This window comes from Bradysia coprophila, assembly GCF_014529535.1.
Source record: "Bradysia coprophila strain Holo2 chromosome X unlocalized genomic scaffold, BU_Bcop_v1 contig_12, whole genome shotgun sequence".
In the NCBI taxonomy this organism is placed as follows: domain Eukaryota; kingdom Metazoa; phylum Arthropoda; class Insecta; order Diptera; family Sciaridae; genus Bradysia; species Bradysia coprophila.
In genome coordinates, this window is record NW_023503293.1 from 1075453 (window position 1) to 1101327 (window position 25875).

Below are 25875 nucleotides of genomic sequence, written 5' to 3' on the forward strand. Positions count from 1 at the left end.
TGTTCCTTATCTCTTCATTCACTCTTGTAATGTTCAACGCTTCAAGTAGGTCATTTTCAAATTGCAAAACTAAGATTTGTAACAATTATTATCGACATCCAGTGGAGACTTTCATGTGCCGCACTAAACGAAAGCAATGCATATCCGCAGAGCGCAGACAGTAAATCATTTTGTTCTTAGTTTAACGACGGTTTTAATAACATCTCATCAAATAATAGCCCTTCTGACTGCACAAGTACTACTCAAATAGCGACCTTGTCGATTTATTTCCAGTTTAAACTACGACCTCCTACTATACCACAACGGTCTACGAGAAGAGGTTGCACCCGTTAATGACAATGAACGTTTCTCTTATCCAGTTAACGAAACTACTTTAGAAACATTTCATGTTTAACAATGCCACCAGGCCACAAAAACTGAAGTAAAGACGCAGAAAACGGTTTTATCAGTTAAGCCGAAAACACACGATCAATTTTGCGTGGATGGGATCGACAAATTGTCTGTTTAGCCTGTGGTGAATATCAGATTACAATGGAAAACGCAGCATAATTGTCGATCCCATCAACGAGCTCGTGTGTTTTCGGCTATAATTAGTTGACTGTACGAAGTCTTACCGCCACATGCGGAGTTTGACGCAATCCGATTCGGTCACTATTTTCCGTGATTAATGTTCTTCCAAGCAGTAGGGCTATTTCTTAGCGTGCAGCTCCCTTTAAGATTTTGAGAATGTCATCACAACAAAATAGTCAATCGTCAAGTATCGTAATTCCAGTAGTCATGCGACTGTGTTTTAACTTTAACTAATCTGTGAGTCAGCTGTCAAAAATTCACGATGGATTAAAACAGAAACGTAGACTGTTATCATTAGAGCGAGACTTGTCATTCCGCAAGGCAATTTAAAATCCTCCTCATATTTCTCATCATAACATAGTATTGAGAGTAAGCCTAGTTTAAGTTTATATTTGATTCCTCTCAATTTGACGTGTGATCCACAGATTAGTTGAAATTAACTGGTCAGAAATCGCTCAGATAACTGGTCAAAAATCGGTCAGAGAACACTCCATAGCGTCGAACAGTGTCAATATAAAGGTCCATTCTAATAATTTGTCGATGAAATGAAACTGAAAATATGTTTTGGCTAGAATTGTAAAATTAAATCGAATTGAAACCTTGAATTTACGTGAACATCCGCAATGTGGTTCGTAATTCTAAGTTTAGCACAATTTTTGAGAAACTGAGCAAAAAATATACTTTCACTTCTTGTCTATTTTCTTGTTTTTGAAAGACTTACCAGAACTTTAGAATGTAATGAGGTTCTCCTTTATAGTTAAAATAAATTTAATGAAATGCGTTTTTTTAATTTAATTATTTTTTTTTAATTTCATAGAAAGCGAATGTTTGTGATCTCAAATATTTTTTTTTTGTTCTCGTTCGTTTTGGATTTTATTTTTCCCAAACCCAAATTTGTGTGTTTTTATAATTTTTAGTGTACATCTATTCAATTTATTAAAACAAAAAAATCAAGAGATTATTATTTTAAATGATTAGTTAAAGCAAAATCACATCCGTAACGAAAATATTTAAATTTCAAATCAAATTTCATTTTTATCTATCGCACCTTTTTTAGCAAAATTTTAGGTTTTTTTTTAATTTAGTTTTTTTTGTGTTATTTTTTATTTGACATTGTTTTCATAGCTCGTATTGAGACCGAATTAATTGTAGCATTAACTTTATTTTGTAGATTTTAGTTTATATAATTGAATATTATTTTTACAATTTTTACATTTTAAATTAAATATTTTTTTTTTCGAATTTATTTTTTTCTGTGTTTTTGTGAAGATACGTAATTCCCCCTTTCAAAATATATATTTATGTTTACACACAGACATACACGTGCGCATTTGTTTAAATTCTGCAGGGCTCGGCTGGGTTGAGTGTTAAACTAATACATTCATCGAAAAGTTCTACTGCTATTCTGTCGTATAACGCATAAATAATTCTGGCAAATAATAATGAGAGCAAAATAAAATGATCGAGTCTGGTTTTTGACAATTGAAATTCAATTATTTATTTTATTACGCCTACCGCTAACAATAAGCTACCTGGCTACAATACGTAATACTATTACAAATTCATTCCCAATTAAGAAATTAAAAGAGAAACATGACAATGATAAGGACATTCAAAACGAGATCATTCGAAAACGTACGATCAGACGCGTTCCACTCGCGAATCGAATTAAAGACAACCAAAGCGAACGTACGAAATTGAACAATATACTTGGACACCATTTTGTAATAACCAAGTTTCTACCATTTAAAAAATGTCTTTAAACATGGTTATTGCAAAATGCTGCTGATCTTGGAAACATCGACAGCGGTCACCAGACGAACACAATAGCATGGATCATTCAGCTGTATCATCCAAAAGAGAAGGGAATCCTAATCGGAACAGAAACGAGTTAGTAAGTTTTACCGACCTGACAACCGAGCGGAACCTGTTGCTTGACACATCATCAGCGTAAAACTGTTAGAAAAAGTTGAAAGTCCTGAGCATCCTATGGTTCATGCTACGGCTGCCCATAGTTGGTCCGATGGAATGGAGTAACGAAAAAATTCATTATTCGTGAATGCTCGCACAGGGATCCTCAACTGAACTCTCGACCACAATACAGGGGCATCTAGACGACGGCGCATCAGATCGAAAATGAACATCGCGGACACACTGATCCTTCTACGCCAAAGGGGTTCGATTCCAAAAACCAGACTCGATCATTTTATTTTGCTTTTACCTTACGTTACATTCCCCAGTATATTTTCAGAGTAACGGTCGTTGAGGCCGTTCACAAATGACGTCACGCTATTTTTCAGATCTTTAAACATCCTCTCGTCAAAAAAGATCAAAATTAGCCCAAGTTTGTAAGAACCGCCACGTTTTCTTAAGTCGCATGACGTCATTTGTCAAATTGCAAAAACACAAACTGTTAAATCGTTAACTGTTCCGTTTAAGAATTGTACAAATTGTACAAGAGCCTTAAGTGCAGACTTAAGTTCAGGCAGTTGCTCGGAACTTATACATGAGAATTACTTTGATTCACCAATTCATATCTTCAATGACAGCCAAACGGCTATGATTTATTAGCTCACAATAAATTCTCATTGTCCTTGGCCTTAGAATCTAGAGATGCTTTAGACTGCCGGCTAAATTACACATAGAAGTTGATGTTACTTTGGCTTCAATTTTCGTAAAAAATGTTCAACGGAGTGCCTGTATAGACTCTATTATGCCGTTGAGACTAACTATCAAACAAATGTCAAATCACGCTCATTACGGTTCCTGGCCATAGCACTATTGAAAGCAAAGAAATGGAAGACGAGTCATCTAGGTCAGCATCGAGCACGCTGTATGGTCGTGATGGAGAAAAAACTGTACCGCTCTCGAAGCTCCACGCATTGATAAAATAATGGGAAGAGAAGACCTTTAAGGTGTAGTTGAAAGATATCCAAATTGCTAATCAATCGAAAATATTGCATTACGGTTGTTTGTCCCATGTTCTCAAAAAAAGTCTGCAAGAAGAAGAAACATTAAATAGACTCACTGATATCCTCAAAGACCACTGAATTTGAAGGTTTTAGGGACTCGCCTAACTGCGAAAAATGCGGAGATGTCGAAACGGTTGAACACTATCTCTCATTGCGTTCATAATGCACCGGGTGCAATTTCTTGGTGACTTCGTTACTCAGTACATCTTCATGCATCTTCACCCGATACATCCACCCGAGATAAGTTGTAACTACCAAGTTTTTCATTAACTTATGGTCGAACAACGAAATCGAGAACAACTTTTTGATTCAAACAAACTCGTAATTCGCCAAAATGTAGACTGTGTATTGACACTGTCTACTGTAACATCCAACGATAGCCTTTTACCAAATGTAATTTGATTGAGTAGAAAAAATGAGCTCCTAGTGGTAAGTAACGATTAACAAACTATAAGAACTGCAAGCAGTTTAAGCTAATTTGTATAAATTGAAGATTGACGACTTTATTTTCATCAACATTACATTGCATCGGTTACAAATCTTTCCATATTTAAATGAAAACGGTAATCATTCTTGTAATATTAGGAGTGAACCATGTCCATGGAAACTGGATAGCTAAAAGTTTGAACTGCTGTCGGATACAGATAAATTAAGATGTGTCCTGTCTAGGCATGTTCACTGAAAAATATCATATTGATGTGTTATGAAGCTCAATGTTCAATCTTCATAATAAAGTTAGCCATCATTACTCCTGGATATCGAAGGATCTGAAGTAATTGATGTACAACGTTAAAAAGTGTCACGATACCTCAAATGACGGCCAACTTACCTTACCTTTCAAATAAAACAGAAATTATCCAAATGAAATTTACTCAATTTATATGTAAAGACGTTAGGGCCGATTGGCTTTCCATTTTTAATGTCCTTCAGGGAATTTTTTTTTTTTAAATTTGTTCACATTTACTCAAGTTACACGGATAAGCAAATAATTTGTTAGCTTCGAATTCCCCGCTTAGTTACACCTTGATCTGCATTTTGTCGTACTTTTTTGTAAATCATTTTCCCTTCATGCATTCCATTTTAATGGTTTCACAAAATGTCATCAATTGAATAAAAATGTTCCTAACCGACACTTTAACCGTATCATTTTATTTTGAATGCCCACAGTAATAAATGTCCGCTACCAAATGGAAATTAAAAGTTAAAAATTTATTCAGTATCATAGTATGATCTTCAAATTAAGTTCGATCGACCCAAACTCTTTATGTTCGTGATTCTGCAAGACTGCCCTGCAACGCATGAAAACTTTATACAAATGAGATGAAAGATTTTGAGAGAGTAAGCGTAAGAAATTCTCTCAATCGTACATCTCTTTTGCACTAAGTTGTTTATACGTTGTAGGACAACAACTGTTTAATCAGCAGCTCTGGCCTTTATGAATGTGTTCAAGTGTCGATCAATAAGTCGATGACTGTAATTTGATTGCCTTAAGCTCTTTCCAGACAAACGCCATCGTTTGTCTTGGATTGTGGGGGTCCCATTTGATCGCTGCACTTGCCGAGTAAGCAAGTGTAATATTAGTGCATCTAATTATATGTGAGTGTACACTAACACCACAAAATCGGCAAGCTGGTGCAAAACAACTCATGCACATAAAAAATTTGGGCGAATTGTAAAACTTATTTTTCTGGAAAATTTTTTAATTTTCATAAACTTTTGTTCACTAATGTCGTTTTTTTCTCTATGAGGTTGTGTGAGGAAATGTAAAATATTCAAAGTAATAAATAATGAAAAAAGCAAAAAAATTACAAAAAAATAAATAATTGTAGACAAATATTTTATTAAATTTTTCGTCTTGATGTTAGTAAAAATGATAAAAAAAACACAAAATAAATTAGTTTAGTAAGATTAGCATTATGCAAAATAAAGAATAAAAATTAAAAAAACAGAGTGCATTATATCGAGTTAATAACTATTAAGCTTACAATTTATTTAAAAAAAAGACAGTAGCCCAAAATACAAATTACCGAAATCATTCTACTCTCTATTGCTTATCGTCTACATCGACAAAAAAGCGTTAGAATTTCAAAGCACTTTACAGCCGAGACCATGGGAGATCATTACTATACGTGTCCGATATTTGGGCTATTGAAGCATAGGTGAGCTGACATAATTTTGGATACTTGTAGTAATGATCAACATTTGCTCGTTTCTACTTTATTCTAGTAGTGTTCGATTTTGATATTTTCTTCACAGTAATCGGTTTGTTTTAAGAAATATTGTTCTCATTGCTTTGCACACCTAAATACTGCCACTTTTGTATCCAAGCTGTTTTTGCTGTTAGCTCCATTTCTTTAATTTAATCTTATTTGCTGTTTGAAATAACAAACGAAATGAGATATATCAGTGAAATGGAAAGAACCAGTAAGAACCAGCTTAGATACAAATGTGACAGTATTTACCTGTGCAAAACAGTATGGATTCACCGAAAAAACTAGGGAGGAAAAGGGAAAAGTCAATGTTAATCTCAGGTGAGGCCGAGGTAAATAATCACACGTAAATGTGTCTCGCGAGTAATGTATTTTATATATCTATGTACTCCACTTTACGGTACAGCAAACGAACTTTCACAAGCGTGACATATAATAGTACACTACTTATCAATGGGGTAAATGATGGAAATGATACTTCTTGTGTGTTTACCGACCTCGGAAACCCCTCGATCGGCAAATTTCACACAGCACCCTTTTTTATCACTTGTCCCATTGTCAAGTAAGGTATTTTATTCAAAAACTTGAGGGTAACGTTTTGGCTCCGTGAAGTAAAGGTAACTTTACCTCACGTTTTTGAATAAATGATCTTTACATGCCACATGCGTCGAAAATCGTACTTTTTATGTTTCAAGCACTACTTTTGACGCCATCAGCATGTAAAATTCCATGACATAACTCGGCATAAAAATAACTCGGATCAACAAAATTCACTCTACTTTTCATCTTTTTATCCCTAGTCATGCAAAATACTATTTAACAATACATTAGATTGTATTACACCATTGAAAATAGCGATTACTTAGTGCCGTTGAACACCTGTTAACCTCGTGAAGATAACTCTAAACTTAATATCGAACAACAGCATTTTGTCACAAATGGTTTCTTTCATTCCTAAATTAAAACAAACCTAACTTTCACATTTATTGTAGAATAAAATTACTGCTGAATCCCTATCTGCCCACGCAATATATAATTCTGTTTAACTCAGTTCCAATAATACTCATTATAGAAGCAATTCAAACATTCTCAAGGTTAAATAAATTCCTTTAATTTTCCTTGCAATAAACAATTTACTAAATATTTATACATATTCGACATAAGCGTGTTTATTAGAGTTTTGTAAATTGCGTCTCGAACTCCTGGATCATTTTATATTTTTAATGTTAGCGTAATAAATCGAATTAAATTTTTATTTTGTGTTTGGTCCATTGAGTGCGAACGTTTAAATTATTGTTACTGTTAGGACACACACAATATTTTTTTGATTTATAATGCAGACAATTAATTTTTTATCTGTATTACCTAACGTATCGTTTTTGGCGGTTTCATAATTTTTTTTCATTGTTCTCTCTGAAAGTTTCAAATTGAAATAAATAAAAAATGAATTTACGTGTGTACAGTTTCAGTTTTACCGGCTCGTTTAAAAATATATTACTATAGATCTGGGCAAAACTCTAATTGTAAAATAATTTTTTTTATATATAAATTAGTATAACATAGTAGTTGAGTAAAATATTGAATAAAGTAATAAAGAAATTAGAAGTAGATCCCTAGTTTAAAGAAGAAATTTTAAATTTTAACTTACTTAGAAGTAACACAAAAACATATAACCTAATCGAATAAAAAAAAATAATTATATATTCATATACACAAAAAAAAGAAGAGAAAAATGAGAAAATCATACAATACAGCAATATTTACATTATTATCTAAAAAAAAATATTAAATAAATTAACAAAGTACATTTCTTGATGTTGCAACATATTAAATATGAAAATGTTTAACTTATAGATTATAAAAAAACTTTTAAAATTGCATAAAGTTTCTTAACAAAAATAAATTCAAAATATATTTACATCTAATTACACCCAAGAAAAAATAAAAGAAAAAAACATAAACAGAGTTATGATAAAATACATAATTTTTATTTTTTACATTTTTTAATTCATACACTATCTTTGCAACTTTGGAATGCAAAATAATAAAATAATATAAAAGGAATATAGTTACGCGCTGAAAATAAAAATAAAAAAAATATTTATTTGCTTGAAAAAGAATTAAAAAATATTAAATTAAAAAATTATTTACAAATTAATAAATATAAAAAAAACAGAAATATTATACACATAAAATTAGAATATAAAACAAAAATAAATAAATAAAAATATTAAATTTTAAAGTTCTACGTAAGAATTTGGCCAATCTATTTTTTAACAGATATTTTTTTATTATTTATTATTAGAAACAAGAATGAAAAGAGTTTACATTTTAAATATAACATTTAATATATCACTTATTTTAAATATAAATACCAAATGCGAGTGTATAAAATATGAAGATAAGAATATGGTTCATTAGGATAACAAAAACAAAGTAAAGTAAAAAATTCTGAAATTTTGGTTCTTTCTTATTAAAACTTTTGCTTTAATTTACTATTATTAAATTAGGAATACTTTTTTTTGTCGTACACAACAACAACAAAAAAGAATAAGAAATGAAATCGATTGTCAGTGAATTATGAAGAGCGTATTTGGAATATTTTATTATACACAAAGTATTATATATATTTAAAATAAACATATATTTGGCGGTAAAAGAGGAAAACGAGAAAATGAGAAAAAAACAAAACAATTTTTATTAATAAATTTTATTTCATATACACAAAACAAACAAAAAATATTAACTTAAATATACAATTGTATCTAAGTCTGTGGGTTTAATTAAATTATTAAACTATTTCTTTAAAACTGAAAACAAATCCTAATGCACACAAAAAGAGATGACTTCGTGGCGCTGATGTTAAATCAAAAACCATTCGTAAGAACGATTTTTGTACTTTGGAATATCCAAAAAAATTTAAACAAGTATTTTTGTGCGAATTAAGTTCGGAACATATTTGAGATTCCAAAGTCATCGATGGTCCCATTCAATTAAATGTTGTCAGGTTTCCTTAATTTGAGCGCAAAATTTTAAAATTCTCCAGCAAATTCAAATTTTCTGCCAAAATATCATATGCTGGGAATCACTTAATTGACTGAGAACGTCGATGACTTTTAAAACTCTGATGAATCTACTATTGTGTTTTCTAAAGGTGACCAAACTGTAGTCAAATTTAACAGTTTTACAAGAATTAAAATTGTTCCAGTGCCACGATGGAATCTTTTGAGTTTGTTGAGTTTCTTTTTCATGAATTGACGTATGAATCACAGTTGCCTAGAGGTGGGCAGCTCACAGTTTTTCGAATCTCCGAACGGAAAAATTGGAACTAAATCGAATTAAAAATTAGCCGAACTGAAAAGGAGGACAATAAAGATTTACAACCGGTTGAAACTGAACCGGAAGTTAAAAGAACCGGAACAGCCGAACCGGTACCGAATATTGGCAATAGGGAAATTTTTCAAATTTATATACGAGAGATTATTCATTTTAGTTGTTAGCGTGATGGCGCTAGTGTGTTGTGTTATATTGGAATCTCCGAAGTTCTGGGACATTGTATTGGATAAAACAAGACTTTACAAAAGAATAATTTATTGAACTTCTTCTCCCAAAGTATAATTTAGTCTGACTTATCATAACTAAAACTACTAGGATTACAAATCAATTTGATTGCTTTGACCGATATCTAACATGTTATTGGGTTATATACAGTGGGAAGCCGAACACCAGTGATTTAATCCAATATCCAAAACAACAAATCTAGAAGTGTGCTGCTGATCAACGAATTTCGGTATAAAAGCACAACCACTACGTATGTGGACAACGCACTTTAGGCAAGAGTGGTACTCTAAATAGGGTACTAAAACTTGAAACGCAAATTTCACACAAAATAGTACTCTATTTGGCAGCTGTCGGCTATGATAAACTTTTGCTTGAAGTGCGTTGATCTGGAGCATCTTTTCACGTGTAGCGACCCATTTACATAACGTTCACAGATGATTTAAATTAAATCAAACAGCATCCAATGTATTCTGATTTACTACCTGCCCCATGGGAAAAATGATTTCCATATAAGAAAACGAAAAAAATGAACCGAAAATAGTCCAATGTGGATCCAAACATTTTCGAATTGAATCTACATTTTGGTCTCGTATCCTATAATTAACAATGAAAGTGTAAAACAGGTATGGTCTATTGTCCGCCCAGAGGACATAAAAATTTGATTTTCGTAATTAAACGCACTCATTTTCATGTTATTTTGACATAAAATGTGCGTGCGTTTAAGACAAATTCGCCGATCGACCATACCTGTTCTAGACTTTCATTGATAATTAATGGATCATTTTCGCAGGACTCAAATTTATATGTAATGGTCAACTTTTGCATGGGGCAGGTAGGAAAAACATTTATTTGAGCTATGTTTAGATAAAATGGTAAAATTTTCTTTTACCGATATTTCAAATCACTTTAACATTACAAGGTCGAAACAACCACAAACTCTCAATAAAAAATCTCATGTCGTAACACCGGTCAGTCTGAGTTTACCGAAATTGACCCCGTAAGACCGAAAATATAAACAGGAGAATATAAAGTGCGCAAAAGCAAAACATACGCAGTTGACTCGGTCCAATTCACGATATTCTCATATTAAATTTACTCTCAATTCATTCAATTCATTTTTCAAACCCTACCCTCACACGGCTTGAATTTGCATATAAACTGCTGACGATTCTCAGAACTGGTGAAATGACATGAACAATTCTATTTTTTATTGCGATTTTATATTTTGAACAAGTAGTAACACCGATACCAATGAATGGTATCTATCGTTACTACGTACTTCACTTACCTTATTTTATTGCTTTTGTATCTTTAGTATAAAGTCGTGTTACATTTTAAACAAATATTGAAAATTAAATATGAGCAATGTCTACAAAAAATATGATTGATATGAGTGCATGTTGATAACACATGCTGCGACGAAATATTTCAGCAGATTTATTACCAAATGCTTCAGTCTCGAAATTTTAATGCAAAAAACTAGCATCCTTTGTGGATGAATAAGCCATAAACACGACACTATCTTTAGGAATTATGTACAATGTCAAAGAGCTAGCACGTCAAAATCGGTGATCATGAGGCCGATATGTACTTTGTATCGATGTGGATGGGTTGAAAATGGCTCATTACATTACTAGAGAAAACAAGAGAATTGGTTTGGGAATCACAGTGTATGTATTAAAAAACTCGCGATAAAAATTTAAACTCACGTTTTCTTGTGACTGTTGACCTCGGCTTCACAGAAAAACTGGACTTTTCAACTTTTAATTCCTTGCAATGTAAATAACTAATTTTACCATTTCTTTCTTTCCATCACATCGTTTCCCATCTCCAAAATTCTGGAACTTCAGCACTTTTACGTATTTTTTTAAAATTTCAAATCGAATCGACGGGTAGACAAAGGCTCCTCGATTGTCGATTTTACCTTCAATACTTCACTCTCTAAATGGAGAATTGCGCTGCAATGACTTACGATGGGATTGGATAAGATAGGCCAATTGTGTGCAAGTTTTTGTTTAAGAAGCAGTCTCCGGTTAGGATGTCGGTGATTCTCTTAATGTTGCGTTTTGATAGTGAAACGAGTACTTTGCTATGTTTTTCGTTTATTTGAATGCAATTTTTGACACGACTAGCATAGTGATTTCTGGTAAGAAAGGAAAGCCTTAACTTTACATCCAGCTATCTTGATAGAAAGGGTGTTGCCTCTACAAAGACTTAAAAACGATTGTTTAAAAAAACGAATAAATCAAACGCATAGGTTTGGAGATAATACCACAGGAATTGGACAAACATCCAAAAAATACTCAAATTTGATGACATAAAGTGCATAACCGCTGTAATGAGTTTAACATGATAGCAAATTAACATTAACATGAAAGGCATAGGTTTGGAAATAAGATCACAGGAAGTGGACAATTTTAATAATTCCTTTTAATTTAGAAGGAAAATGAAGACTGAAAACTAAAGTCATTGTTATGCTGTATAACAGATTTTATTAACCCACGATTACACGTTCAATGACGTACAACGATAAACTTCGACGCAAAAAATGTCGCTATTTTTTACGGCACGTGTACACAACAAAAATAGTTAGATTCAAAAAAGTAATAAAGGATCTAAATATACATATGTAGTACTGCTAATAGCCATCAGCTATGCTTATACGAGTGGTGCGAGTTATTCGAGTTCTGCGAAAATAACTTGCTAAGTAGGTATAGTGCGATAGAGCGTTCTGTTTACTACATCGCTTAATACGTCTTATCTTATAAATTTTGTTAAAGAAATTTATATAAATTATTACCTCCAGTTTGAATTCCATATACATAAAATTACAGCGGATAACAACCGAGTGCGAAAGAAAACACAATTTCCTAATCAAAAATTATCATCAGCTGGGTATATATGTGCTGTATATCATCGTTCTTATGTATCACTTGTTCAATTATATAAAACGAGACTATTGCACGTATTTCCAATTCAAATCGCTAGAAGAAAGCAAGGAGGCAAGTGATCTAGTCCGACACAAGTGATTGGTTGAAAAAAATCTTTGTGCTTTTAAGTATGAAAAAAGTTTACAATTTTCTGTGAATAAGTCGTTTTCGTTTATATACCTTTGTACGGTTGTAATTGGTCGTATTGGTTGTATTTTTTTTGTTTTTCTTTTTGTTGACTAAATTTGACCAAATTAGTAATGGCATCAAACAACGTTTACGCTGGTGAATCAATGAACAAAACTGACACAATTAAGCTTAGAAACAGGCACATTGGGTGAGTTGACTCATTTGAAACAATAGAAATTAGATCTTCAGTTTTCAATTGTTTTATGGCTTTCATATTTATATCCACACTTACTCTAATCTATATCTAATCAGTTGGACAATTTTCTTTTATTTTATTTTTTAAACAATGCATACCTATACAACGTTTGTTTCAATTTTTGTTTATTTCGTAATATTCGATTCCAACCGAAAGACAATTAAACTTTGAACCGTTAGTATCAGTTATTGCAGAATTAATAGACAAAAACGAAGTGTTTTTGAGTGTTTTAATTGCTCTCGACAACGGGTCTATATAAATAGGAATTTTGTTTTTTCTTTCTATTTCTGTATCTACAAACATTGTAGTATGAATTTCTAAATTGAAAATCTACAAATTACCTTGACTGTACATCCGGGTCTTATGCACATTTTCTGTAATCCCGCAAAATCTTACGAATTTCATTTGATTTGCATACATTAAAGTTATACTTCAGATTGTGGGACCCATGCAACGGCAATAATTAGCGATGACCAACGACTAATATAGCCTCAAATAGTACCATGAATCGTCAGACAAGTGCAGTAATGAGTTTTGTGTTAATTCAACAATACAAGCCCAACAATACAGATTGGGTGAGCTTGCCATAAGAAATCTGTTTTTCTGTAACTTCTCCATACAAATTCTCAAATCAGTGACGAACAGTAAAACTTTCGTTACGTTTTGTAGGCAAACTCGGTGATAAATGCTTATTTAGACACACGATGTGTCACACTCGGCCTACGGCACTACACATCTAGGAACAAAAAAAGAGTTTATCACTTGGTTACCAAAATACCTATTTTTCGGTCTTAAGTGCACCCTGAAAAGTCCAAAATATGTATTTTTGTCTACGGTTCTGAGACGATACTTTCAACAACAGAACAGATGTAATGATTATACCACTAACTCTTGCCGTTTCTAAAAGATTAAGGACTACTGTTGAACTTAAAATTAGTTACACAGTTCTGTTGTGCAGTGTTACAAAGCATTAGAATTTCTTTCGAAAGTATACCACAGATTATTCAACTTTTCATGCAGAGTGCCTAAATTACTAGAGATTAAAAATCAAGAGGTTTTTTTTGTACCTTTTGCACATTTTCTTTAAAAAAAAAGCTCATACTCGATTTTCGACTTGTTTTACAACGATAAAAAGCTCGACTCTTCATAATTTTGTAGGGCAGGATTTATCAGTATTGAAAGAATGATGATCTATAACTCTTTCCACTCAATCGAAGATGAAGCCGGACGGCTAAAAAAAAAAAACCCTTTGGGGTTATAGCACATTTGTAAAGGCTCAAAATTTAAAAAAATAAAATCGACAAAATTCCGAAAGGCCTCCAGGAATCTCCCGAATTCACAGTATAGACCTGAACTTCATAATCTAATGCAAAAATCAAGAACGAAAAAAATTTCAAAACAAACAAAGAGCAACATTAATAAAAATAGGGAAAATGCAGTTTCCCACGTAGTATGAGATTCTATAAGTTTTTCAGAGAACGTTTTACGCAAATTACATTTTACCCGACAAAGAGCAATTGACATTTGACATTGATGCGTTGCATGTTGTATGCACCTCGGTACTAACCCATTTTTCATGCACAATAATGTGTAGTGTCACACTTGGTTGCATAATGTGTAACACAATAAAATCAACAGACGATATGAGACGTTAAGCAAATCCCTCCCTTATACATTCTGGTAATATATAATTTTAGACCTATTCCATGTAGAAATGTTAAAGGTAAATTATTTCTGCATGAAGTGCAATTAGAGTGAGTGTCTGTGACAATCTGAAATATAAATTCAATCCAGTTGATTGCACTTAATTTCAAAGATATTCTCAATATTCCAGAAAGTCGTGCCAGTTGTTCTACCGTTCCGATCCACTTAAAATCATTCGTGGTGAGGGACAGTATATGTTTGATGAAGAAGGAACTCGATACTTAGATTGCATAAACAATGTGGCCCATGGTAAGTAACACAAAAAATTGTCGGTTTTCATTATATTCAATCTGAATCTCAATTGCGTCGCATACAAGTTTCTCCTTTTAAGTAAATTGAGTAGCAATTTAAATGTGAAGACGTTTTGGATATGCGTCGTCGTTCTATTTTTAAGATCAAATCAGATTGTATGATATGCCGTGGCTAATGTTATACGCAGAATTGTAACGCTCTTGATTTCGCAAGTTATTCGATTCGAATCAAACAAATTGCGTCCGCACAAATTGGATGTAATGTGTAGACAACGAACAGAAAATAAAAATTGAATGAAGATAACAATGTCGTATTAAAGCCATCTCAAACATTGTAGCAATTTGATTAGAGTGGTTATGGGCTCAACACGCTCAACAAAGAAAGAAAGTATAAATTACAATGTAAACAACGAATTGATGCAAAAATATTTCAGCAGCTTAATGAACGTCGGTTCCAATTTGAAAGTACAAAGCACTCTGTCAGTCGACACACCAATAAAATGTGTTATTCTCATCTGTAACATGTGAATATTATCAGGCAAAAGGTCATGTTATTTCTAGATTGCGTGTGAGCTTAGGAAAAATATTATCAATTTAACAGTTTTCGCACTTGCATAAATGTTACGACAATACTTTGATAGGTATACTGATAGGTCCAAAACACACGAGCAACGTTGAGTTGATAGGATCGACAATTATGCTGCGTTCACCATTGTAATCCGATATTCACCACACAGGCTAAACAGTGGAAAGTGCAGCATAATTGTCGATCCCATCAACGCAAAATTATTCGCTTTTCGGCAATAAGGCTGTAGCTGTTAATAACTATTCTGCACCTGTGCCCAAATGTTTATTTTGACAAGTAGGTGATTGTGATCCTAAGCCGAAGGCGTGCGTCATAATCCAACTCGTCAAAATAAACACTTGGACATAGGTGTATATCATTTTTTATGGGTCGATGCAAAGATAAACCCAAACTGCCTCTCCGAGCTGATGTATAATGTTAGTCTTACCACACAAAAATGTAAAATAACCTAATTCTTAAAGAAAAGACTTTGTGCACGAAAAATCGATTTGTTCTGCGTTTCAAAGACACACCCATCTCTGACGTGACTAAGTTTGCTTTTCATTAGGGAAAATTTTTGCAGCATTTCCACAGTTTTAAGGCCGAAAACACACGAGCTATTTCGCTTTGATGGAATCGACAATTGTGTTGCGTTTTGCATTGTTCAGCCTGTGGTGAATATAGGATTACAATAGAAAATACAGAATAATTGTCGATCCCATACAGGTACTATTTTTGTGAAAACGTTTTCCCGGATTTTCTTGAATTTTCCTAGATTTTCCTTAATTTTCTCATAAAATATTTTTGGGAAAATTTAGAAAAATTCCGGAAAATGTGGGAAAATTTAGAAAAATGTTTTATCAAAAATAGTTTCGGCCAGTGTCCGTCTTGTGACATGAATAAACCTACCAATTTTCCAAAACCAAATGTCATTTAAAAAAAAACGTTCACAGTTCCTGTACTGTGTTGTGTAAGTCAATTACAATAATTGGTATGTAATAGCGTGAGTGTAACGATGTGCTCATCCTCTCCTTATCATAAATTTTCAAAACTGAACGACCGAGTCGATACACTTACATGGTGCATGCATAGTCAACACATTTGAGAAGTTTGTTTGGCACGTGATTGTAAAATGATTTGTAACTTTAAAACGTGCTTTTTGAAAAATCATTTTACTTCCATGGGCTGGGTATGACTTAGTTGTTGTATATGTTTTTTTTCACAATTCAATATTTATTTTGTGATTTGTGGAGATAATAATTTTAATTGTAGATGATTGAGTTGAAGTGTGTGTGATCGCATTTAATGGGTCAATATTTCAACAACATTAGGAAGACGTTGCTGTAAGAACATTTTTTTTTTCACTGGAATTAAAGCTGATAACACGATATGGAAATTAAGTGTTCAGAAGTGTGATACACACGTGGTAGTTGTTTGAATAGCTATTGGTTGAGATTGCAAGCACTTACATGTAAAGTGATGTAGATTTCCATCGAGATATTAATTGCCTTTTCACAAACAACTTGTGTTATCAATCTTGTCGACTTTCATTTAAACATTTTCTTTTGCTGATAACCGTTTGGGTTTCCATAAAGAGGTGGAGTTATGTGAATTTTGTCGGATCGAAAATATAATTTGACTCTATACCAACCTGACCTGGTTCTTCTAGGTATTTCACCAAAAAACCGTTCTTTCTTTCTAGTCGGTCATTGCCATCCAAAAGTTGTCGAAGCGGCCCGTGCTCAAATCGGACTTATATCGACTAACAATCGGTTTTTGCACGATGAACTGGTCAAGTGCGCCCAGAAGCTAACCAGTAAAATGCCTGGTGATCTATCGGTTTGTTTTTTCGTCAATTCGGGGTCGGAAGCAAATGATTTGGCACTTCGACTAGCCAGATATTACACGAACAGCAAGGATGTTATCACATTGGATCAGTAAGTAAAATAATTTTAGCAACACGATAGACGTAAGCGATAATAACAAAGGGTACCAGCGGATGTGTTGCCTTTGCTAATAGTCCAAAGGCTGCAAAATTTTTCTTTTGTTTTAAGTTCTTTTGGAGTTAAACGTGGTAATAAACCTTTACTAAAGATGGTTACGTAACGAACGCCATTACATACTGCCAAAATCGGGACTTTCGTGAGCGTCTTCTCCCATGTCTCACAAAAAGCGTGATCGCTTATATCTGAGAGAGGTTACGTGACTAGTAGGCAAACGAATTTTGAATGATTCGCTGGCAATGAACAAAAAATTATCCAAATCGAAAATAAAGTCTTCTGTAGCCCGTTAAATTACACAAAGGACAATCGAAAATAACAACAAAATTAAAGTCTAAGTGAAATGCAACCCTCAACTTCGGCTCGGAACACAAAGTCACCTTGGTTAGAGTCTTTATTTATTCTAGTGTCAACTTTTCAATTCATTTTTATTGAACAACAAACACTTACCTATTAAATATGTTTGCCTGTTTGTTCGTTTTTTGTTGTTGTTATATTCGTTTTTTATTCAATTTCATCGGCGCTAAGAACGGCCTGATATTTTCCACTTTCTTATCTTATTTTTCGCAATTTTTAACATTAATTCTTTTTGAACTTGACCTTCTCCTCCATATCAGCACCGCATAATCTCAATCTTTTATTACGTGTGTACTTGCCGTTGTGTACCTATTAAATATGTTAACATGAACTTTCACATTTGACTAGCTAATAATAGACATTGAGTTCAGAAATTTGTTTTCACCAACCGATTGATAACAGAAATCCAATAATATTTTTGCATTACAGTGCTTATCACGGTCATCTCACATCTGTTATGGAAATATCTCCATACAAGTTTAATAAACCTGGAGGGGATCCGAAACCAGATTTCGTGCATGTGGTAACTACAATTTAATGGACCAATCGCGTTCGTTCAACATAACAACGAAATTTTCCTTTTATTTCCATAAGGCATCCTGTCCGGATACATATCGTGGTCGGTATAATGACAAAACTCACCCTAATCAAGATCTGTGCGCTTTGTACACAAACGAAGTTGATGAAATAATAAAAAATATTCAGTCGAATGGGAAAGGTGTAGCGGCTTTTATCGCCGAAAGTCTACAGAGCTGTGGTGGCCAGGTGATTCCTCCAGCTGGATACTTTGAACGCATTTACAGGTTTGCTCGGATTTATTTAAATATTCGCGTTCATTTGGTGACAGTATCATTGTTGTGCCCACAGATTAGTTCGCGATGCGGGTGGTGTTACAATAGCCGATGAAGTTCAGGTCGGTTTCGGACGGGTTGGATCACATTATTTTGCGTTCGAGACTCAACATGTCATTCCGGACATAGTTACTGTAGCCAAGCCAATGGGTAATGGTCACCCTGTAGGGGCAGTAGTAACAACGCCAAAAATTGCGGAACGATTCGCCACCAGTGGCATTGCTTATTTCAATACAGTAATATATTTGTGTGAACTAAGCTAAAGTTTACCGTAGAAAGTCATTGTGAATTTTCTATCTAGTACGGTGGTAATCCCGTGTCTTGTGCCATAGCCAATGCCGTCATAAATGTGATTGATGATGAGAAATTACAGGAAAATGCTCTACATGTCGGACAGTTTCTGTTGGAAAAGAGTCTGTTGCTGAAACATGACTTTGAAATGGTTGGTGATGTTCGCGGAACGGGACTCTTTATTGGTATTGAATTGGTAAAAAGTAAAGAATGCCGAAAACCAGCTACAGCCGAAGCTAACGCAATCGTTGATCGAATGAAAAATGTGCATCACATTTTGATCAGTTCAGATGGTCCCGATGATAATGTGTTGAAACTAAAACCTCCGATGGTCTTCAACAAAGATAATGCCAAAGAATTTTTGATGGCGGTGCGCGAGTGTCTGGGTCAATATCAATCTAACACTGAGGTAAAATTTAAACTTAAATGGAAGATGGGTAACGGTTTTTTCTTACGCTTCCATCATTTTCTATTTACAATTTGCAGAAGAAACCCGTGATAACCGCGCAAACCAATGGTATATGCAATTTACCATCCAATAATAAATTTGCTGAGAAAAAGGAAATTTTAGTGAAGTGATTCATTGGAGAAGACAGTACAAAAATAAAAACAGAAAAATTTTTACGTTAAGAATTAGACTAAGTGCATTTTCATGGTAAATAGTTCGTTCTAGAATTCTATTTTGAAATAAAAGAAATAATCCCAAGTTGGTTAGAGGCTTTTGTGTTTGCATTCGGATGGAAAAATCGTCAACAACATCCCAAATATGGAACTTTCTATAATTCTTGAACAGAAGTCAAGGGGAGGGGAAGTAGTGATGAAATGTCTGTGAAGGATTCTTTTGAAAAACAGCCTACCGAAATCGCATGCATTTTCCAGTGGACTTTTTAGCCCCGTACGAAGTACTGGGGGCTTATAAGATTAATATGCCGTTTGTAACACGTCGAATTGGAAGCAGACAGTAAGGGCAAAGCATTTGGTTATGTTCATAGATGACGAATCCGCAATAAAAAAAATGTCCGTCCGTCCGTCCGTCCGTCCGTCTGTGACCCCTCTAGCTTGAGCAAATCACAACCTTTTTCAAAATTCTTTTTTTCCCCGATTGATATCGACAAAAGTAAGGTCAAGTTCGAAAATGGGCATGGTAGGGTCGGCCCTTCCAGAGCTAGGGCCCTATAGGTGTTTTTCAGTCTTTCGACGATATCTACCGAAATACGCACGCAATAGCTGCTTGTGATATATCAAATGAAAGGTATGGACGAGTAGAACAAAGTTGCTGAACATTGTTTTTGTGTAGGATGCAACGCGAGCTTGTTGAGAGGGCTCAAAGGTCGTTACTCGGCCCTAAGTGTTTTTTCCACAAAAATCGAGTAAATCTCATCCGATTTTGCCAGATTTAGTTTTTTATGGAAGGTAATTGAATACCGAAAAGAAGGTGGCGAAACAAGTTTCAAATTTGGGCCCTTGGACTAAGGCCGCTACTCGGCCCTAAGTGTTTTTTGCACATAAATCGAGTAAATCTCATCCGATTTTGCTAGATTTTGTTTTATTTGAGAGATAATTGAATGCCGAATAGAATGATGGCGAAAAAAGTTTCAAATTTGGGCCCTTAAACTAAGGCCGCTACTCGGCCCTAAGTGTTTTTTGCACATAAATCGAGTAAATCTCATCCGATTTTGCCAGATTTAGTTTTTTATTTATTTATTTATTTATTTATTTATTTATTTATTGATCAATAAACAGGCCTTTCGACCCAATAACATATTAATCATGGAAGGTAATTGAATACCGAAAAGAAGGTGGCGAAAAAAGTTTCAAATTTGGGCCCTTGGACTAAGGCCGCTACTCGGCCCTAAGTGTTTTTTGCACATAAATCGAGTAAATCTCATCCGATTTTGCTAGATTTTGTTTTATTTGAGAGATAATTGAATGCCAAATAGAATGATGGCGAAAAAAGTTTCAAATTTGGGCCCTTAAACTAAGGCCGCTACTCGGCCCTAAGTGTTTTTTGCACATAAATCGAGTAAATCTCATCCGATTTTGCCAGATTTAGTTTTTTATTTATTTATTTATTTATTTATTTATTTATTTATTGATCAATAAACAGGCCTTTCGACCCAATAACATATTAATCATGGAAGGTAATTGAATACCGAAAAGAAGGTGGCGAAAAAAGTTTCAAATTTGGGCCCTTGGACTAAGGCCGCTACTCGGCCCTAAGTGTTTTTTGCACATAAATCGAGTAAATCTCATCCGATTTTGCTAGTTTTTGTTTCATTTGAGAGATAATTGAATGCCAAATAGAATGATGGCGAAAAAAGTTTCAAATTTGGGCCCTTAAACTAAGGCCGCTACTCGGCCCTAAGTGTTTTTTCCACATAAATCGAGTAAATCTCATCCGATTTTGCCAGATTTAGTTTTTTATGGAAGGTAATTGAATACCGAAAAGAAGGTGGCGAAACAAGTTTCAAATTTGGGCCCTTGGACTAAGGCCGCTACTCGGCCCTAAGTGTTTTTTGCACATAAATCGAGTAAATCTCATCCGATTTTGCTAGATTTTGTTTTATGAGTTATTTCTTGCTGAACTTTGTTCAAGAACTTTTGATATAATTTTGTTTCGTTTTTCAAATTCATCGAAACAGACTGCAGTAATAGAGAATCCATTTGCTTCTGGCGGGAATTCAGGACCACCAGCAGTCAATGATGTAGAAAATATTGCGCAGAATGAATCGAGTGATTCGTCGTCTTCGTCCGATAATATTTTAGTTCGTTTAAATGATGACTGCTGGATAAAAGTTTTCGAATACTTACCATTAAGTGATCTTTGCCATGTGGCTGACATGTGCCGTAGGTTTGAAGCGAACGCTATATCGGTTTTCAAGAGAAGACACTCGCATCTGGATTTAGATAATTTGCTATGTGCAATTGCAAGCGATGAATACGATAGCGAAAATGATTCCTATATAGAGTGCGAAAGTGATAGCGAAGATGAAAGCGTGAACGATGAAAGGTATAAATTGCATCGCGAGCCAGCACGCCTTTTGGAGATGAAAACAGTCGAAACACTATTTCTGCATTTCGGTGCGCACATTCAGTCGCTTCATTTTCACTTAGATGATGAGGACCAACGAGATAAAATATTGGAAATGTTGGCCACTTATTGTACTCATGAACACACTGAACTGAACAAATTGAAAATGAGCGACGTCACAATTGGACCAGAACTAATTCCTCGGATACAACCGCTATTTGATCGTCTAAAGGTCTTAGATGTAACCGGAGGTGCATTTTCTACAGTTTACTTTGGCGTCGAGTTGATCGAATTAATATTAGAGGATATTCATTTGGAATTAGAACTGAATTCAACTTTACCACGTAAATTCGAAAAATTGCAGACCTTGTCCTTAATTGACGTTGACTGCGATTCCACACCAATCGGATCGCTTCTGGAACTGTTCCCACATGTTAAACGTCTTACCATTTCGAGCCGCGCTGTGGAATTTTGGTGGAATCACCTTCGGCTGTCGTCAGAGCTAGAGGAATTAGAATGGAGTGTGCTGTTAGAACCTGTAGAGCTAGGTGACTATGATTGTTTGGCACGATTACAACATCTGAAAGTCTTTAAATTAAATTGCTGCATGGGGCTTGAGGTTTCGAAGATTTTGAATAGTTTTGTCGAACATAATGTGCCAATCGAAGAACTTAGTGTTAGCAACTTTACTCTCGACGTCCACTCCGCCAAAAGTTTAACCGGATTAAGCAAAATAAAGAAACTGTCGTTGTGCGACGGTGGAAGGCACGAAATAGTTCAATTAGCGAATGTGATCAAAGAACTACCGAATTTAGAAAAACTTTATTTGATTGATTTTGGCTGTGTTACAATTGGTGATATCAAAGCTACGATTGAAAATGCACCCAAGTTGAATGAATTTGTTGTCCATTTCCTCGATAAGGACATGGAATTCAAAATGCGTCCGCATGAAATTCCTGAAACCTGTCAATTTAACATTCGTACGAAAGATTACAATGAAATCTGTCAACTTATCCAGAAGCGATCAGATATGACGAAATTGAAGCTGGAGCTAACTGGAATCGGAATCAAGTTCAACGTTCCAGAGTACATTGTTGAAAGAAGCCAATCGTGGCTAGAAATTATGATTGTCACTTTCAAGGATGTCAAGGATATCGACGTGATCAACTATTATGGTTTTAATGCATTTGATGATTACAATTTTAGTGACGAGAGCGAGTCCAGTGATGACAGCGATTCTAGTGATCGAAGCGAGTCTGGTGAAGATTGATGACGATGTTTACCCGGTTTTCAACTCAAAAATTAAGTTTTTCACCCTCGGAGCTGTACGATATTATTTATCTTTTTCAATAATTTTCGATGCAATAAATTTGTTTGTGATTTTCTAATTGTTGTCTGGGCTTCTATTTTATTTTACCATTGGAAGACGGAAAGGAAGTTTGATAGATGTGAATCACTTGTTGTTTGTTCAGCTCCCGAAAACAATCTTCCTATCGAGTTCAAAAATTGATCCAGAATTCAAATCATGGCCCTACGTTAGTGAAGGGCCGTGACGCAAGTCCGTTCACACTGAAAAATTTGACTTTTTTGACTTTCCCCCCTCCGCTCTTAGCGGGGTAGCACTTATTTTATTCGTAATCTAGGCGTCCATACGAGCTCAACGAGCTATCATACGCCTCATAAGGCTAAGATTTGGCCGAGATATTAAATTTCAAAACTTGAAAATTTGTATGAAGAAATTGATTTCCATACTTTTTGAAATAGATGAATTTTACCAACCTTTGTCCCTTTGTCACTTTGTTACAACGAAACTTTTGAATTTACCGATGGATTTGGCTGAAGTTTTCAGGGTATGTCAAGGACGTAATTCTAAGAAACTAATTTGAAGGAATTTTCATAAAAGCTTATAATTTCGGAGCTATGAGCGTTTTAAGCTATTGAACTATAGGACCCACCCAACTCAGAAAATATGGCAGATAGAAAGTTCGTTTAAAAGACTTTATAGAGTTTCAAATTTCAGTCGACACGTGTTTCAGTGTTTTCAATAAAAATCTACCATTTGGGAGCTATGAGCGTTTTAAGTGCGACCTATGTCAGTCATAACTCGGAAAATATGGCAGATAGAAAGTTCGTTTAAAAGACAAAGTTATAGAGTTTTAGATTCTAGTCGATACGTGTCTTATGGTTTCACTAAAAAGTCGCTTATTTGGGAGCTATGAGAGTTTGAAATGTCAGCCATAACTCGGCAAATATGGCAGATAGAAATCATAGAGTTTTAGATTATAGTCGATGCGTGTTTCATGGTTTCCCTAAAAAGTCGCTTATCTTGGAGCTATGAGCGTTTTAAGTGCGTTAAATATTCGAATATCGACAAATTTTCTATTTTCGTCAAATTTTCTTTCTCTTTCTTCATAACACCCATAACACTCGGTTGGCATATGTGAAACACCAAAACAATGGGCCTTTGTCCAGAGAAATGATAAGCGCGGCCACTCATGGCTGGGATAGAACACGCCTGACGATGGCAGATTGATTACATGTAGCCGATGGGAGAAAAACTCCATATAAAAATCCAACCAATACGTCAAAAATATATGTGAAATTGAGAGACGAAATGAGAGAGAAAATTGTAGAAAAAAATATGCCTCAGGCGTGTTCTATCCCAGCCATGAGTGGCCGCGCTTGTCATTTCTCTGGCCTTTGTCACATACACTGTATGTCATACAGTCTCTTTGATTTTTTTCCATCGCTACAAATGTCACAAATGTGTATTTTTCAGTAACGAGTATTGTTTGAACTCGCAATTTGTTTTCGTTATTTTCGTACTTCGTAATTGTGGTGACAATGCTGACCATAAATGTTTTAAATGACGATTGCCTCATTGCTGTTTTCAAATTATTGGACGTTGAAAGTTTGACGAATGTTGTCACTGCGGACAAAGTCCATCATTTAGCTGCAGCTCAAACCGTTTTCAAGAAAAAATTCGCATCCAAACCTACGATTTTGGATACCAGTGATCCATCTTTGGCCGAAAACTATTTATTTCGTTTAAATTATTTCGGCGCTTACATAATTGAGTTGAACATCGAGGTACCGTTACCGAACCACCGTTCAATATTGACAGCAGTCCATGATCATTGTCAGGGGAGTCTAAATGAATTGATGTTCCACTTTGGTTGCGACGATAGCGATTCATCAGCTAATGATGATGATCTAACTGCGACGCACTGGTTCTTCGAACGTCTTGATCATTTTCCGCATTTGCGTTCGGTGCATTGTAAACATGGACATTTACATTCAAATTGCGGAAGCTTTGATCGTTTGAATATTCGTATACCCACGGTTCCATCGCTCAACAAGTTAATCATTGATGGTTTCGGTGGACATTCGGAAAGAAATTTGGCCGATTTCCTTGGATTGAATCCACAGATTGAAGAATTTCTTTTGTTTGCCGGATACGAAAATTTACGTGCAAGCTATCTGAAGTTCCTTGCCCAAAAAATGGTGAGTCTAAAATATTTGGATATTCGCTTCGCTGTGTATTTTGATTTGGATGGTGGATCGGAACCTTTAAACTTTGAAAATTGGGAGAAAATGAGAGTTGTATGCTTCTTCAATATGGAATCCAATGCGCTTCCTTTTTTCGGCGATACGATCGACAAACTAGAAGACTTGGAATACATGGCCGTATCAACAACCGATCGACTCATCAACACAGTGTCCCAGTTTAAGCAATTAAAGGATTTGAACATCGGTGCATAACATATGGATTAGTGGATGACCAACTTATGACTTTGGCTCAAAATTTGGAGAAACTCAATTATTTCAAAATTACCGATTTGGAATCTGACTACGAAACATCAGTTTCATTCACGGCCAATGGAATCAAGAAATTCCAGTTATTTTTGTTGAGTGGAAACCGTACTTTATTGATATGTGCATTTATCGCAGGTGAGCACGCTTTACGCCCCTACGTCATTGCCGTAGGCGCCTGCCAATAGCATCTTTAGTAGGGTGGGTCGTATTTTCATTTTGTTTTTATTTTAAAAAGGCCTGACCCCAGGCTGTACTTAGAATTGACCAAGGAATTCGAAACAGCAAAAAAAAAAAATTCAAAAATTTATTTTTCCCTTGCCTCTAGGCTGATTTTGATTTTCGGGGTAGTAGCATGAAATTGCACACATTGTTGACTGATAT

At 34.6% G+C, this 25875-nt stretch overlaps 1 protein-coding gene across 1 annotated transcript; it reads left to right on the top strand.

Moving 5' to 3' along the window:
- The first annotated feature begins 12134 nt into the window (after positions 1 to 12134).
- LOC119067531 (alanine--glyoxylate aminotransferase 2-like) lies at positions 12135 to 19364 on the top strand. The gene is made up of 8 exons (XM_037170585.1): positions 12135 to 12580; positions 14463 to 14581; positions 16851 to 17085; positions 17935 to 18028; positions 18100 to 18308; positions 18373 to 18592; positions 18658 to 19056; positions 19134 to 19364. The coding sequence occupies exons 1-8, from the start codon at positions 12504 to 12506 to the stop codon at positions 19224 to 19226; spliced, it is 1446 nt and encodes a 481-aa protein (XP_037026480.1). The 5' UTR covers positions 12135 to 12503; the 3' UTR covers positions 19227 to 19364.
- Positions 19365 to 25875: the final 6511 nt, after the last annotated feature.